At 39.2% G+C, this 15234-nt stretch overlaps 1 protein-coding gene across 6 annotated transcripts in view; it reads left to right on the top strand.

Annotated features, from left to right (window-relative positions):
- Positions 1-15234, top strand: part of PRUNE2 (prune homolog 2 with BCH domain) — a 294221-nt gene that overhangs the window by 251667 nt on the left and 27320 nt on the right. For 5 of the 6 annotated variants that reach the window (XM_061425575.1, XM_061425573.1, XM_061425570.1 and 2 more), the window contains exon 12: positions 6664-6837. In XM_061425575.1, the coding sequence (XP_061281559.1) occupies positions 6664-6837 (174 nt within the window). Of the gene's footprint in view, positions 1-6663; positions 6838-9564; positions 11856-15234 lie in introns of those variants that run through there. The other variant, XM_061425576.1, reaches the window with a different exon arrangement.

Genomic DNA, 15234 nt, shown 5'->3' with positions numbered 1-15234 from the left:
AGGTCATACACAACCATCACGCCTTTGTCAAACCCCTACGCTATGCCAGGCCTTGTGTTTGGCTGAGATTGGAAGTAAACTGTTACATGCTGTGTCATAAGAAAATTGGGACTGGGTTTGCAGAGAAAGAGAATTTAATCTGGAAGATAAAACTTGAAGTGGAAAAATTAGAGCTTACCAATTTCTCTGTACAACCTCTCATGGTCTGGAATGTTCTTTCCCACACATTCTACATGGGTGGTTCCTTGTTTTTATTCGGATCTTTATCAGATGTGACCTCCTCAGAGAGGCCTTCCTTGACCTCTGTAATCAAAGGTATCCACGCCACCCCCACCATCTAGTCACACTCTCCCTCAGTATTAATTTTATTTTCCATGTGTCACACTAATTGAAATCATATAATTTAACTGTTTGCATCTCACTTATCTTTCTCTTCCCATTAGAATGTCTGCTCCATAAGGCCAGAGACTTTCTTATGCTTGGTGCTATATCAGCAATAAAGTAGGAAGGAAGGAGGGATGGGGTAAGGTGTGGTGGAGGGAGAATAAAAAGTCAGAAGATTAAAAACTTGCTTATCAAACCTGGACATTCCTGATATGATTACCAGTCTTATTATATGATTTAATATATTATATCATATTATATGATTACCAGTTCTTTCTCTTGCTCAATGAAATTGCTTTTGTTAAGAAATATATACACAGTATTTGCTTTAAAAAATGGCATCATGTAGTTTCAGCTTTACAGGGTGGCATTCTTTGACTTTATAAGTTTGAATTTGAAAGTAAGAGAATCTACTATATCTATATCTATATCTACTGCTTTGATATATTGTGAAAATTAGTAAAAAGAGAAATACCACAATTGAACAGATGCCCTGACTTTTAGAGCCATACTGATTCCAGCAGTTTCCTTCATAGAAAAACGTAACTAGGAAATTAGGAGAGTAACATCAAATTACTTAATTAACTCAACCAATGGTCATTGAGCAGCCAGGGCTACAGCCACAACCAGCCCTAGACTCAGACCCTGCTTTCACAGTGTGGAAAGCTTTATTTCCTCAAGCTAAGAGAACAGGATGTAGCTAAACTACTTGTATTATAGTTTATTATGTTTAAGTAGAGATTTGATATTGCATTTTATCATGTTCTTAGATTCATATAGTTATCAGGATATCTGTCCCTGTGAGTTGAAATACACGAATAGGAGGTGAAAGGTCTTGACTTCATATTCTTTTCTGCCATCTCAGACACTCTTCCTCAGCCACGCCATCCTTTCCAGCTGCTCCCAGCTGTCCCAGTCCCTTTCGTGCTAATAAACCTTCAAGTGTAAAAATCATGCATTGACTTAAAATCTCAGAGAAGACAGCTGTGGCATGACCCTGCAGGTCCCACCCTCTCCTCCCCCTGTACTTCTCTGTTGCCCTGGAGAACCGTGTCACCCCACATCTGAACCTTTTATTTTTATAAATAGTAAAACTGTCAAGCCAAGTGGTGGTGGCTGAGCGAACTGGTAATTAGAGCTGCCACTTGCTGACATAGTTCTTTTTATTTAGTTGACATAGTTATGTTGAAAGAACCAGTTTAACAGCCACAACCCTGCTTTTAGGTCTTAAGAGAATTTTAGTGTAAGTTGAATTTTAAAGTCCACCTTGATTTTCACATGAAAGGAGTATGTTCAGTCACCATTTTAAGTAAACAACAGCATTAAATGTTGAAAACACTAAGTATATCTGAATAGCTATATTTTATAATGCAGACATAGATAACTTTCTATAAAAGAGTAATGTATATTAGAGTCTCAAAGTATGAAAGTAATGCTTGAAAGCTGCACAGTTTTGTTGTTTTTGTTTCTTATGTGAGTGTTCTAACTAGGCATATACATTCTAAACAAAACTGGAGTTTTTAAGTCACAGGGTTTAAAAAGTGTTTGGTCAGTAATTAATTTTATTTAATGAACACTTCGTAGTGCTTGCTGTGTATCAAGGATCTGTGCTAGCTGCTTTATAAATATTAACTGTATTAATCCTCATGTCAACTCTGTGAACAGGTATTATGTTACCCCCAGAGGTTTAGTGATCCACCTAAAGTCACATAGCTAGTAAATGTCAGAGCCAGCACAAAACCTGAGTTGTTGTCTACAACTCCTGGGCCATGCTCCTTTTCTACAAATACACTGACAGTGAACGGGAGGGTCTCTTTCTGCGTTAGGATAGCATACCTGAAGTCAAGCCTAATGACCCACCTTCACATTTACATGCTCTTTTAATCCCTCCATTTTGGGGTGACTTGAGGGCCCTTAGTTTCCCAAGTGCTTGAAGGATGTTCACACCATTTGCCTGTTTTAGTCAGTAGCTCATGACCAAGCATTGATGCCAGATTATTTGTCCACGGTGTGATTTTGCTTATGGAAAAAATTCCGAAGCTCATTATCAAAAGATGTTAAGTTGGTCATCCCTTCCAAGCAACGTTCTTTAATAATTGTGTCCGAACTGTTGGAAAATACCATTCAAAGGATGATATAATGGAGGCTTGATGTCCTTTGATATGTATAAATGCCAAAGATATCAGAAATATGTAGATAGTGAAGGATTTAACAGATTAGTCTTTTTTTTTTTTTTACTAAGGGAGCTCAGATTTTTTAAAGATACTTTATTTAACTAATTCTATAAACTTAAAAATATCCAAAGGTCATCAAAAATTATGATGACCTATTTCTGTTTTCAAACTGACCACAGAATTATTTTTACCATAATTCAGATCTTAGCAAAGGCATTTTGTAAGGGAAATGGAAAAAATGATAAAGAATTTTAGCCAGAATATTTCTGGTAAGAATGCTGTAAGAAACATTCATGTGCTCATGTATGTTTTCTTCCTAGGCTCCTAGCAGTGTTTAGTGACCTCGTTTATCTTTTCTAAAACTAACCCCTAATGACGGACAGTTTCCTATGTGAATAAGGTAGCCTCACATTTTTTCCAGATAATCAGGTAGTCACTTCATATAACTTCCATTTCTGTGGTCATTATTTTCACAGCCTGTAGGCAACCAGCTTATGAAATCAACTCCCTGTTTTAACTCTGCTTATAAACCAGTCAAGTGTGGAGCTTATTCTGTTTTACCCACAAGCAGCCTTACATGATAATGGTGATGTGGTCTGAAAAGACGATTTTTCCTTATATTTTTGTGTGCTGAGTTTTCACATTCCAATTAACTACATACCTGTTCTAAAGAACTTTAAAGACTTTCTTAATTGTGTATAGGATGTCTTTCTTCTAACCAAAAGTTCAAATGGAGTGGGGGGCAGGGGGTGGAGTATGAAAAGATGAAAGTGGGAAGACCATCAGAAAGTTACTCTTGTCACCTGGGAAAAAGATGTGCTTAGGACTCTAGCCGGAGAAGGCAATGGCACCCCACTCCAGTACTCTTGCCTGGAAAATCCCATGGACGGAGGAGCCTGGTAGGCTGTGGTCCATGGGGTCGCTAAGAGTTGGACACGACTGAGCAACTTCACTTTCACAACTCCAGCAATAGCAAGGAGACTGGAGAAAGCCCATTTGAATCCTAGCTCTGCCCTTTCCAACTGGACTGAAACATACTTCGACAGGAAAAAAGTATTTTCTCAGTTTGTGATACTGACAGAAGATGAAGCTTCATTCTGTCAGGAAAAGTCTGTAGAGATATGTTCATATGCTTTTGAACAATTTGGAAAAAAAAAAAGATTATTTTTCTTAAAAAGCTCCCTCCCCCTAAAATTATATAAGCTTCTAACTCAACAAAACCTGAATACACATTGGATACTAAGTAGCAATAAAAGGGAGAGATGAAAGGTATATTAAGAATGAAAATTAAAAACTAGTTAATAAATCTACTTGAGTATTTAGCATAATATTAAACATGTCTGGAATGATGAAGTGTCATTTAGGAAGCACTCCTACAAATTAAATGAGTAACATTCAACCTATTCTCTAGGTCAACAGTCTAGATTAATACATAGTATGTTCAAGATTTATATATTAATAACTATGGCTATGTTAGTGATCAAATATGTCATGAATAATAATATCTAAACTCATTTTCTTCCTGGGAGTGATTTCTAAAGAGAATACATTTGGGGAGGGGGGGCTCTTTGGCTTAAAAAAATTAGAAGTTCAAACATAATGAATGTCTTTGAAGGCATTTTCAGATTATTCCCATTGTCAGTGCAAGGGCACAGCATAGAGACCAAGTCCCCTTTACAGATCTATGTCCCTACTGGAGGCCACAGCTGACCTCATCTTCCAATGGTTCATATGATCATCGACGGTAGAGTTCTCACTGTGATCTTTCAGCACAGGGTATTCAGAGCCTGTGTACTAAATCATCTCATCAAAGACAAAAGGGAATGTTCAAGTTGACTTCTCCCTTGTGTACCAGTGCTAATTGACTTCAACAGCAAGCAGCAAGGGAGAAAAGCTTGTTATTCAGAAAAGAAGACAAAGAAAATCAAGCATTTCTTAGTGATGAGAGCATGAGACTGAACATTAAATTTGGAGGGCCTAGGGACAGAGATTTAAATGAGACCTGAAACTTTTGCAAATAGTGAGAAAATGATGGCAGGGGGAAAGATGGTAATTTATAGTTGTAGAAAAAGAATTATTAAGATCAGGAAGATACTGTTAATTCAAGGGAGTAGAACAACTTACCTTTACTTCCTACTAGCTTATATTGTTGACTTTTAGAATTCAACACCTTAGGAGAGTGTACTGTACTCCTAGCTATTTCTTTATTTAATTTACATCAATCAAAAGAGGTAGGGAAAGGAGGTCCCAAACAGGGTAAAAGGGTGTTGGCGATGATGCCTACAATGTAGATAAGAGCAGGTGTATACTGGAACCTCAGAAGACAAACCCACATCTGAGCCCAGAGGTCTGAGAGAACAGAGACAAGTGGGAAAACAGGGTCCTGGGAAGGGGAGCTGTGAGGGGCATCCAAGGGCCCTAACTCAAGTGGGAGGGGGAGAGCTGGAAGGGATCTCAGATAGGGAGTCCAGAGCAGATGGATGGATTTGGACAAGTGACACAGTGCTTAATCTGAAGCCAAGGTTGCTAGTTTCCTGTCCTGAGTAAGCAGTGAGCGCTGGTGGGAATACAGAGAAAGGCAGAGTGAGGCCAGGCTCTGTAGGCGGTGGTAGCTACTGGTGTTGGCAGAAGCGGCTAGGACTGCTTCCCAACTGGGCTTCACTTTGCTATTCTAAGTCACAGGTAATTAGACATGTTTGAATCTGTCTTGTGACATCTTCTGGAACATAATTGTCCTGTTGTGGCTCCCTTACAGATTACCTATATTTCCAGGAACTTGTCCAAGCTTTATTTACTCACTCACCTTCCCAAATTCTACTGAAAACTCTGTGCAGGTTTCCAAGCTAAGTGTGAAGTGGGTTGGTGGAGGCAGATATTAAAGATGAAATTGGCATGATTCCTTAGCCCAAGGAACTCACTGCATTATAGTAAAATAAATGAGACCGAGACAATTACACATTCAGGGTGCAGTATGATAGCTTAGAAGAGTAGAAAAGGTAAGGGTTTGATTATATTTCCTTCCTGATTCTGTGATCTGAGGTAATTACTTCAGAGTTTTTGCATTGGTATCACATCTTCCACTACATCTTCTCTGCCTGCTAATTTGGTAGATGCTTAATAAATATTGCTGTTACTGTTATCAAAGTGCCATTAAAAGAATGCAAGTGTGGTGTAAATCAAAGGCAATTTCTTATGAAATGGAAAGTTAAGAATGATAACACCTCACAGAATTATTGTGAAAACTATAAATAAGCCTTTATTACCAAATTACATAAACATACAAAGAATAACCATTGTGAAATTCTACTAGTACTTGAAGTAAAAAGCGAAACAATTATTGCTTATTATTTAAAAAAACTAAATATAGTTGCCTTTTTTTTTTTTTTTTTTGATGCACAAGAGTGAGTAGTAAATTTTTCCCCAAGAATGCTCAGTGGGCTTTTTCATTACCTTGGGCACCCACAAGTAAGAGTCCTGTGAATTTGGGGGCTTGGAGCACTTCTGGTTTATAAGGTTGTTTCTTACTTACTGTAAAATCTTTGTGTAGCATGTTTTGAAAAACTTATAAGAAGTTATATCAAATTAATCTCCAGATGTGCTCCCAATAGAGGAGGTTCAAGCCCATTGTTAGAGTCTTAGAATGCAGGTCTAGGCTGGCAGTATCATCAAGCTACCGAGCTGAGGGGCCCCAGAACACTCTGGGCACTCAGGTTACACCAATATATGTGGCACAAGGAAAATAAGGCCTGATGAATAATAGCTTTTCACACCATCAGAAAGACCACAGACCACAACCCGTATGATCAAGGGAGGAGTTAGCACGCAGTCTATCCCCATCTTGGACCACTACAGACACAAGACAGCTCCAGCCCTTTTACTGTCCCCACCCTCAGCTTAGCCTTACCAATGGATTGGTCATTCAGTCTGTCAATTAGGAAGACCTCACTGAGTGTCCTCGATGAAGTCAGGATGGTGTCAAGCTCGCTCCAAGCTGTACAGAACAAGGAGTTCATCAGGTTGAGCCTGCCGGGAGGTAGCTAGTTGTTGAACTGCCTCACCTGTGGAGGTCCTACCCATTCATCCTTGCTCTGTGCTTCATTTACAGAGGATTCCACAGGCAACAAAGATTCTGGCCAAGAGTCAGAGTCTATTCCAGAATATACGGCAGAAGAGGAGCGGGAGGACAACCGGCTGTGGAGGACCGTGGTGATCGGAGAACAGGAGCAGCGGATTGACATGAAGGTCATCGAGCCCTATAGGAGAGTCATTTCTCACGGAGGTAGTGGAGCTCTGCAAATCTGGGAAGCCGGGGGCCCATATTCTGTTTTTTTTTTTTTTAATTAGAAAACCAAACTAGGGTTCTCTGCAGCATGACATCCCTATCAATGCTGATGCTACTAGACAGTCAACATTCAGGGCACTGTAGAGCTGTGTGTATTATTCATATGCAATTCAGTGAACACCGGAAAGCCTACTATACAAAAGTAACTTTCCAAGGTGAAAGATGCCTTTCACACCACATATGATAGCTGTCATCTGTGCAAAGTTCTTGAAAGCCACAGTTGTCAATTCAATAGCATCTGTATGGAATTCCTATGGATTTCTTGTAGGGTTTTAACTGAATTGTTTTCAAGTCTGTTTTCGACATGGCCTGCAGTAAGAGGTGCTTTTAATTCCAGAACAATCTTTTGAATCCTCTTCAGAAGCTTTAGGAAATCTTTTGAGACTCAGGCTGGTCCCTTCCCCACCCCACCCCACTTAAAGTTTGCTTTTCTATAAACTCCATTACCTTTGTGCCTGACAGTAGCTCGCTCTAGCCACAGCCTCCACCTGCTTCATGAGGGACAAGGGAGAGAAAAAGCTCTGTTTTATATTTTCACTGCTGTCTTGGAACTACAGGAGCCTGAATTTTGGGTTCACAAAAAAATAAATAACATAAGCACAAATGACACATTGAACATTGTCAACTTCAGAAAATATAAGTGGCTTTGGGGGCTTTTTTTTTTTTTTTTTTTTTGCTGCTGCATGCACAACTCTCTTGCAGCCCTAAGGCACCACCCTAACTGTTCTAGGAAAAGTAAGCTGACAAGGCAATTGTTCTGTCTTCCTTAACAAGGACAGGGGAATAAATGTCTTGGCACTGCATTAAACCTCAAGCTTTGGTTTCCTATCAAGCAGAAGGATGTTTTGCTTTTTCCTTCCAAGTCCCCTTCACCACAGATTTCCCACTTTCTGCCCCATGCGTTGCTCCCTCCTTGTAAGTATCAAGACCACCCAGGGCTCCCACCCATGACAGAGAAGGGAAACGCCTATGGGTGTTCCTGGCCCCGACCTTCCTTTTTCCCTATTTGAGCTGAAATGGTAACATGGCTCAGTGAGAGCTCCTCTAAGAAAGATCTTTCCCACAGGCCTTTGGAATGAGAACAGGCTTAATCTTGCTGAAAATGACAGGCAGCTGGCCATAGAGTCAGTCCTGTTGTTGTTCTAATGAAAACAACAATCGGAATTTACCTAGATTTTCCCAGAAGATCCTTTACACCACCCGTCAGGTATTTTTGATTTGTTTGCGTTTTAGAAAAAAAAAAAAAAAAAAAACAAAGGCTAATATAAACTAGCCTGTGTACATTGTAAAAAGTATAAGAAACGTAGAAAAGTCTGTCAAAGTAAACCGAAGTCGCCCAGTGATATGCCCTGTACATTTTTACCATTCAGGTCATAAGTTAGTAGTCCCTTTGTTGTAAAGAAGGCAGGCTCATGGCTCCTGTGCTTTTATAAGGCCAAGTTCTCATTAGCTCAGCAGACTGGCCTGCTTACTCCCTCAACCACAGTGAGGTTGGGTGGATGGAGCCCATGGTTCTATTCCCTGAATCAGGATAGAGTGATTATCGTCAGCACACTGGAGTCCAAAAAAGCGACTGCTTCTGCCCATCATGTTCTTTGCAAAGACACCTGCTAGCTCAGGGATAACCTGGTTTGCTGTGCCCTTCCTCCCTGCCACCCCTCCCACTGGCACTGCCCCTCTCCGTTCTGTTCCGTGTTGTGAGCTCCTTATCTGTCTGTGTGACCGTCTGGTTTGTTGGAGAGAGAAGGCCACCTTCCCTCTCTGCCTGGCTCTGCCTCGGCCTCCTCTAGGCGCCGGCCTGCATGATGTGCCTCTGGCTGCACCCAGCAGATCATGAGCAAGATGCCACCTCTTCCTCCACCCTGACCAGCCTTTTGCTCTGTAGGTAAAGACAGTTCACACGTTACTTCTGAATTTGCCAAAGCTTTGCTGTCTTGGAAACTCATATCACTTTCTTAGACCTTAATGATGACACTCCCTAGTTCTCAGTCTATTGGGTTTGTCACCCTGGCTTCTGATGAGCATTTAAAAAGCAGCACCCAGAGCGAACAGAGATGTCATTTTGGTGTCTGGCACTTTGCTATGAGAACATTTTTCTCACTCAGGCCAGAAAGAAAGTGCCAGCTGTCTGGTGCTCTGGACAGCTAGCTGGGAGTGACTAAAAGCTCTGCTGAGGTCTGCTGCAAAGCCAGGCCCTGCAAGTGTCTGCACCAGTTGGGAACATCTGTGTGTGAGAGCAGTATTTGAACAAATAACTCAGCCTCCAGCTTTGGTGACTTCATATGAGCTGTGGCCGGAGTCCCTGTACACAGTGTAGAAGAACAGAGTTCAAGATCTATCTTGACCACCACTCACACTGTGACCGTGGTCATCACTTGACTCTCTTGGGCCTTGGTTGCTTCCTCAGTAAGAAAAGGGTGAGCTCGAAGCCGGTGTCACCTCCTGCGAGCCCACGAGTAACATTCCCGCTATCTGCTTATACAGAAAAGCAAGGAGAGGTCTGGGTGGTTTGGATTAGCCCACAGTGTGGGGTCACTTTGAGGCTAGAACTGGCATGTTGGAACCTGAAGCAGGGAACACAATGAAATAGCCAAGGGCACTCATGCCAACGCGTTGTAACGAGGAGTGTCCTGTCTTGTGTTTTTACTTCTCATTTCATTATAGGAGACTCAGGTAACCCTCTGCAGTGTTGCTGGACAAATGACCCTGGAAAGGCTGAGGAGAAGAGTTGCAGGCTGGTGTGTGTGTGTGTATGTTTTGGTTGCGCCTGTGGCATCTTTCCTTCTCTCTCCATTCCATTTGCTGGCCAGCAAACTTGTGTTCCGTCCCTTTCATGCCTCTCTGTCCTGCCTCAGGTAAGGTTTGCATCGTTGCTTACGAGGGTCCCAGGAGACACCACGGTGGGATAGCTCACACACCTCAGCACATACACTCTGAACTCAGTTACTGAAAAGAGAGTCTGATAAAATACATGGTCTAAAGAGCCAAACTTCACTTGAACTCTGCACTCACTGACGGGGAACTTCACTTGAGTAAGCTGCATATTTAGCACAGAAACTGGGTTAGCTGACCTCCTTGGAGGCATTGGCAAAGAACAAAATTCAAATGGTCCTATTCATTCACGTTATTACACTTTGCCAGCAGTTGCTGTCTGGAATAGCTCCAAAGCCTGACAGTGACGGCATGGCTCTTGATTTAAAAGGAAAACTTTCATGACAAAATCTATCTTTTTCTCTTTCCTTCCTTACACACTACATCTCTTCATTGCCTTCTCTTTCTTTTGCCTCTTCTCTTCCTACAAATCCTCTGCCCACAAATGCAAAATCCATCATTTGTCAATTTCAGTGATTTCTATAGAAAGAGCCATTCCCAACTTGGTCACTGATCAGGACATGGTAAGTTGACCATTCAATATTCCTTTGGCTAAATAAACTCAAGCAAATGCATTACTACAACATTCCAAGGACAGACAGCAGTGACACAAAGAGATGAATTGACATTTAAGATGACTTCTGAAGTAGTTTATAAACCTGTCTTTCCTTAAAAAAAAAAAAAAAAGACAGACAGACATTCTTAGAAATTCTCTAGAAATAGAAAAAGAAATCAAACAAACTGAGCAGTCATGATCTCGAAATTATCCTGACACTCTGGAGCCTGACATCTACATTTAAAGTTTTTAAATTTAATTTTTATTTTTATTAGAGTATAGTTGATTTACAACGTTGTGTTAATTTCAGGTGTATAGCAAAGTGATTCAGTTATACATATTCTTTTTCAGATTCTTTTCCCATATGGGTACATGGGAATATCTACAGAATATTGAGTAGAGTTCCCTGTGCCAGACAGTAGGTCTTCGTTGGTTGTCTGTTTTAAATATAGCAGTGTGTACATGTCAATTTCTCCTTTTATGGCTGTTGGCATTTGCCTTATATATTGAGTTGCTCATGCATTTGGTGTATATATAGTTACAACTGTTACCTCTTCTTCTTGGATTGATCCCTTGATCATTATGTATTGTCCTTCTTTCTCTCATAACAGTCTATTTTGTCTATCAGTATTGCCGCTCTAGCGTTCTTTTGATTTTCATTTGCATAGAATACCTTTTCCCATCCCCTCATTTTCAGTCTGTCTGTGTCCTCAAGAGCTGAAGTAGCTCTGTTGTAGACAACATTTATACATGTTTTGCTTTTGTATACATTCAGCCAGTCTATGTCTTTGGGTTGGAGCATTTAATCCATTTACATTTAAAATTATTATTGACATGTATGTTCTTATTGCCATCTTGTTAATTGCTTTAGATTTGTTTTTGTAGGTTTTCTTTCCTTTTTTGTTCTCTTGTGATTAGATTACTATCTTTAGTATTGTATTTGGATTACTTTTTCTTTTTTTGTGTGTTAATCTATTGTAGATTTTTGGTTTGCAGTTACTATGAGGTTTTGATATAGCAGTCTCTATATATATACATACATACACAAGATTGGTTTAAGTTGCTAGTCTCTTAATTTCAAATGCATTTCCAATATCCTGCATTTGTACTCTCCTTACAATTGCTGGTTTTGTTATATTATTTGTGTATGGATTATTTCATACCTTTACTGCATGTTTGCCTTTACCAGTGAGCTTTTCCATTTGTAATTTTCTTGTTTCTTGTATTGGCTTTTTCTTTTCTGCCTGGAGAAGTTCCTTTAGCATTTGTTGTAACATGGGTTTGGTGGTGGTGAATTTTCTCAACTTTTGCTTGTCTATAAAACTTCTGATTTCTCTACTCAATCTGAACAAGCCTTGCTGGGTATATTCTTTGTTGTAGATTTTGCCTTATACCACTGCAAATAATCCTGCCAGTTCCTTCTAGATTGCAGTTTCTGCTGAAAGATCAGCTGATAACCTTATGGGGATTCCCTTGTATTTTATTTATTGCTTTTCCCTTGTTGCTTTTAATATTTTCTCTGTCTTTAATTTTTTTTTTTTTTTGGACTGGCAACTCGTTTCCTACATGATATTTTACATGTTTCATTGCCATTCTCCCAAATCTTCCCACCCTCTCCCTCTCCCACAGAGTCCATAAGACTGTTCTATACATCAGTGTCTCTTTTGCTGTCTCGTACACCGGGTTATTGTTACCATCTTTCTAAATTCCATATATATGCGTTAGTATACTGTATTTATGTTTTTCCTTCTGGCTTATTTCACTCTGTATAATAGGCTCCAGTTTTATCCACCTCATCAGAACTGATTCAAATGTATTCTTTTTAATGGCTGAGTAATACTCCATTGTGTATATGTACCACAGCTTTTTTATCCATTCATCTGCTGATGGACATCTAGGTTGCTTCCATGTCTTGGCTATTATAAACAGTGCTGCAATGAACATTGGGGTACACGTGTCTCTTTCCCTTCTGGTTTCCTCAGTGTGTATGCCCAGCAGTGGGGTTGCTGGATCATAAGGCAGTTCTATTTCCAGTTTTTTAAGGAATCTCCACACTGTTCTCCATAGTGGCTGTACTAGTTTGCATTCCCACCAACAGTGTAAAAGGGTTCCCTTTTCTCCACACCCTCTCCAGCATTTATTATTTGCAGACTTTTGGATTGCAGCCATTCTGACTGGTGTGAAATGGTACCTCATAGTGGTTTTGATTTGCATTTCTCTGATAATGAGTGATGTTGAGCATCTTTTCATGTGTTTGTTAGCCATCTGTATGTCTTTGTTGGAGAAATGTCTATTTAGTTCTTTGGCCCATTTTTTGATTGGGTCGTTTATTTTTCTGGAGTTGAGCTGTAGGAGTTGCTTGTATATTTTTGAGATTAGTTGTTTGTCGGTTGCTTCATTTGCTATTATTTTCTCCCATTCTGAAGGCTGTCTTTTCACCTTGCTAATAGTTTCCTTTGATGTGCAGAAGCTTTTAAGGTTAATTAGGTCCCATTTGTTTATTTTTGCTTTTATTTCCAATATTCTGGGCGGTAGGTCATAGAGGATCCTGCTGTGATGTATGTCGGAGAGTGTTTTGCCTATGTTCTCCTCTAGGAGTTTTATAGTTTCTGGTCTTACGTTTAGATCTTTAATCCATTTTGAGTTTATTTTTGTGTATGGTGTTAGAAAGTGGTCCAGTTTCATTCTTTTACAAGTGGTTGACCAGATTTCCCAGCACCACTTGTTAAAGAGATTGTCTTTAGTCCATTGTATATTCTTGCCTCCTTTGTCGAAGATAAGGTGTCCATATGTGCGTGGATTTATCTCTGGGCTTTCTATTTTATTCCATTGATCAATATTTCTGTCTTTGTGCCAGTACCATACTGTCTTGATAACTGTGGCTTTGTAGTAGAGCCTGAAGTCAGGTAGGTTGATTCCTCCAGTTCCATTCTTCTTTCTCAAGATCGCTTTGGCTATTCGAGGTTTTTTGTATTTCCATACAAATTGTGAAATTATTTGTTCTAGCTCTTTGAAGAATACCGTTGGTAGCTTGATAGGGATTGCGTTGAATCTATAAATTGCTTTGGGTAGTATACTCATTTTCACTATATTGATTCTTCCAATCCATGAACATGGTATATTTCTCCATCTATTAGTGTCCTCTTTGATTTCTTTCACCAGTGTTTTATAGTTTTCTATATATAGGTCTTTAGTTTCTTTAGGTAGATATATTCCTAAGTATTTTATTCTTTCCGTTGCAATGGTGAATGGAATTGTTTCCTTAATTTCTCTTTCTGTTTTCTCATTATTAGTGTATAGGAATGCAAGGGATTTCTGTGTGTTGATTTTATATCCTGCAACTTTACTATAGTCATTGATTATTTCTAGTAATTTTCTGGTGGATTCTTTAGGGTTTTCTATGTAGAGGATCATGTCATCTGCAAATAGTGAGAGTTTTACTTCTTCTTTTCCAATTTGGATTCCTTTTATTTCTTTTTCTGCTCTGATTGCTGTGGCCAAAACTTCCAAAACTATGTTGAATAGTAATGGTGAAAGTGGGCACCCTTGTCTTGTTCCTGATTTTAGAGGAAATGCTTTCAATTTTTCACCATTGAGGATAATGTTTGCTGTGGGTTTGTCATATATAGCTTTTATTATGTTGAGGTATGTTCCTTCTATTCCTGCTTTCTGGAGAGTTTTTATCATAAATGGATGTTGAATTTTGTCAAAGGCTTTCTCTGCATCTATTGAGATAATCATATGGTTTTTATTTTTCAATTTGTTAATGTGGTGTATTACATTGATTGATTTGCGGATATTGAAGAATCCTTGCATCCCTGGGATAAAGCCCACTTGATCATGGTGTATGATCTTTTTAATGTGTTGTTGGATTCTGATTGCTAGAATTTTGTTAAGGATTTTTGCATCTATGTTCATCAGTGATATTGGCCTGTAGTTTTCTTTTTTTGTGGGATCTTTGTCAGGTTTTGGTATTAGGGTGATGGTGGCCTCATAGAATGAGTTTGGAAGTTTACCTTCCTCTGCAATTTTCTGGAAGAGTTTGAGCAGGATAGGTGTCAGCTCTTCTCTAAATTTTTGGTAGAATTCAGCTGTGAAGCCGTCTGGACCAGGGCTTTTGTTTGCTGGAAGATTTTTGATTACAGTTTCAATTTCCATGCTTGTGATGGGTCTGTTAAGATTTTCTATTTCTTCCTGGTCCAGTTTTGGAAAGTTGTACTTTTCTAAGAATTTGTCCATTTCTTCCACATTGTCCATTTTATTGGCATATAATTGTTGATAGTAGTCTCTTATGATCCTTTGTATTTCTGTGTTGTCTGTTGTGATCTCTCCATTTTCGTTTCTAATTTTGTTGATTTGATTTTTCTCCCTTTGTTTCTTGATGAGTCTGGCTAATGGTTTGTCAATTTTATTTATCCTTTCAAAGAACCAGCTTTTGGTTTTGTTGATTTTTGCTATGGTCTCTTTTGTTTCTTTTGCATTTATTTCTGCTCTAATTTTTAAGATTTCTTTCCTTCTACTAACCCTGGGGTTCTTCATTTCTTCCTTTTCTAGTTGCTTTAGGTGTAGAGTTAGGTTATTTATTTGACTTTTTTCTTGTTTCTTGAGGTGTGCCTGTATTGCTATGAACTTTCCCCTTAGGACTGCTTTTACCGTGTCCCACAGGTTTTGGGTTGTTGTGTTTTCATTTTCATTCGTTTCTATGCAAATTTTGATTTCTTTTTTGATTTCTTCTGTGATTTGTTGGTTATTCAGCAGCGTGTTGTTCAGCCTCCATATGTTGGAATTTTTAATAGTTTTTCTCCTGTAATTGAGATGTAATCTTACTGCATTGTGGTCAGAAAAAATGCTTGGAATGATTTCTATTTTTTTGAATTTACCAAGGCTAGCTTTATGGCCCAGCATGT

Source organism: Bos javanicus, chromosome 8 (assembly GCF_032452875.1).
Source record: "Bos javanicus breed banteng chromosome 8, ARS-OSU_banteng_1.0, whole genome shotgun sequence".
Lineage (NCBI taxonomy): Eukaryota > Metazoa > Chordata > Mammalia > Artiodactyla > Bovidae > Bos > Bos javanicus.
This window is presented reverse-complemented; position numbering and strand designations above follow the sequence as displayed.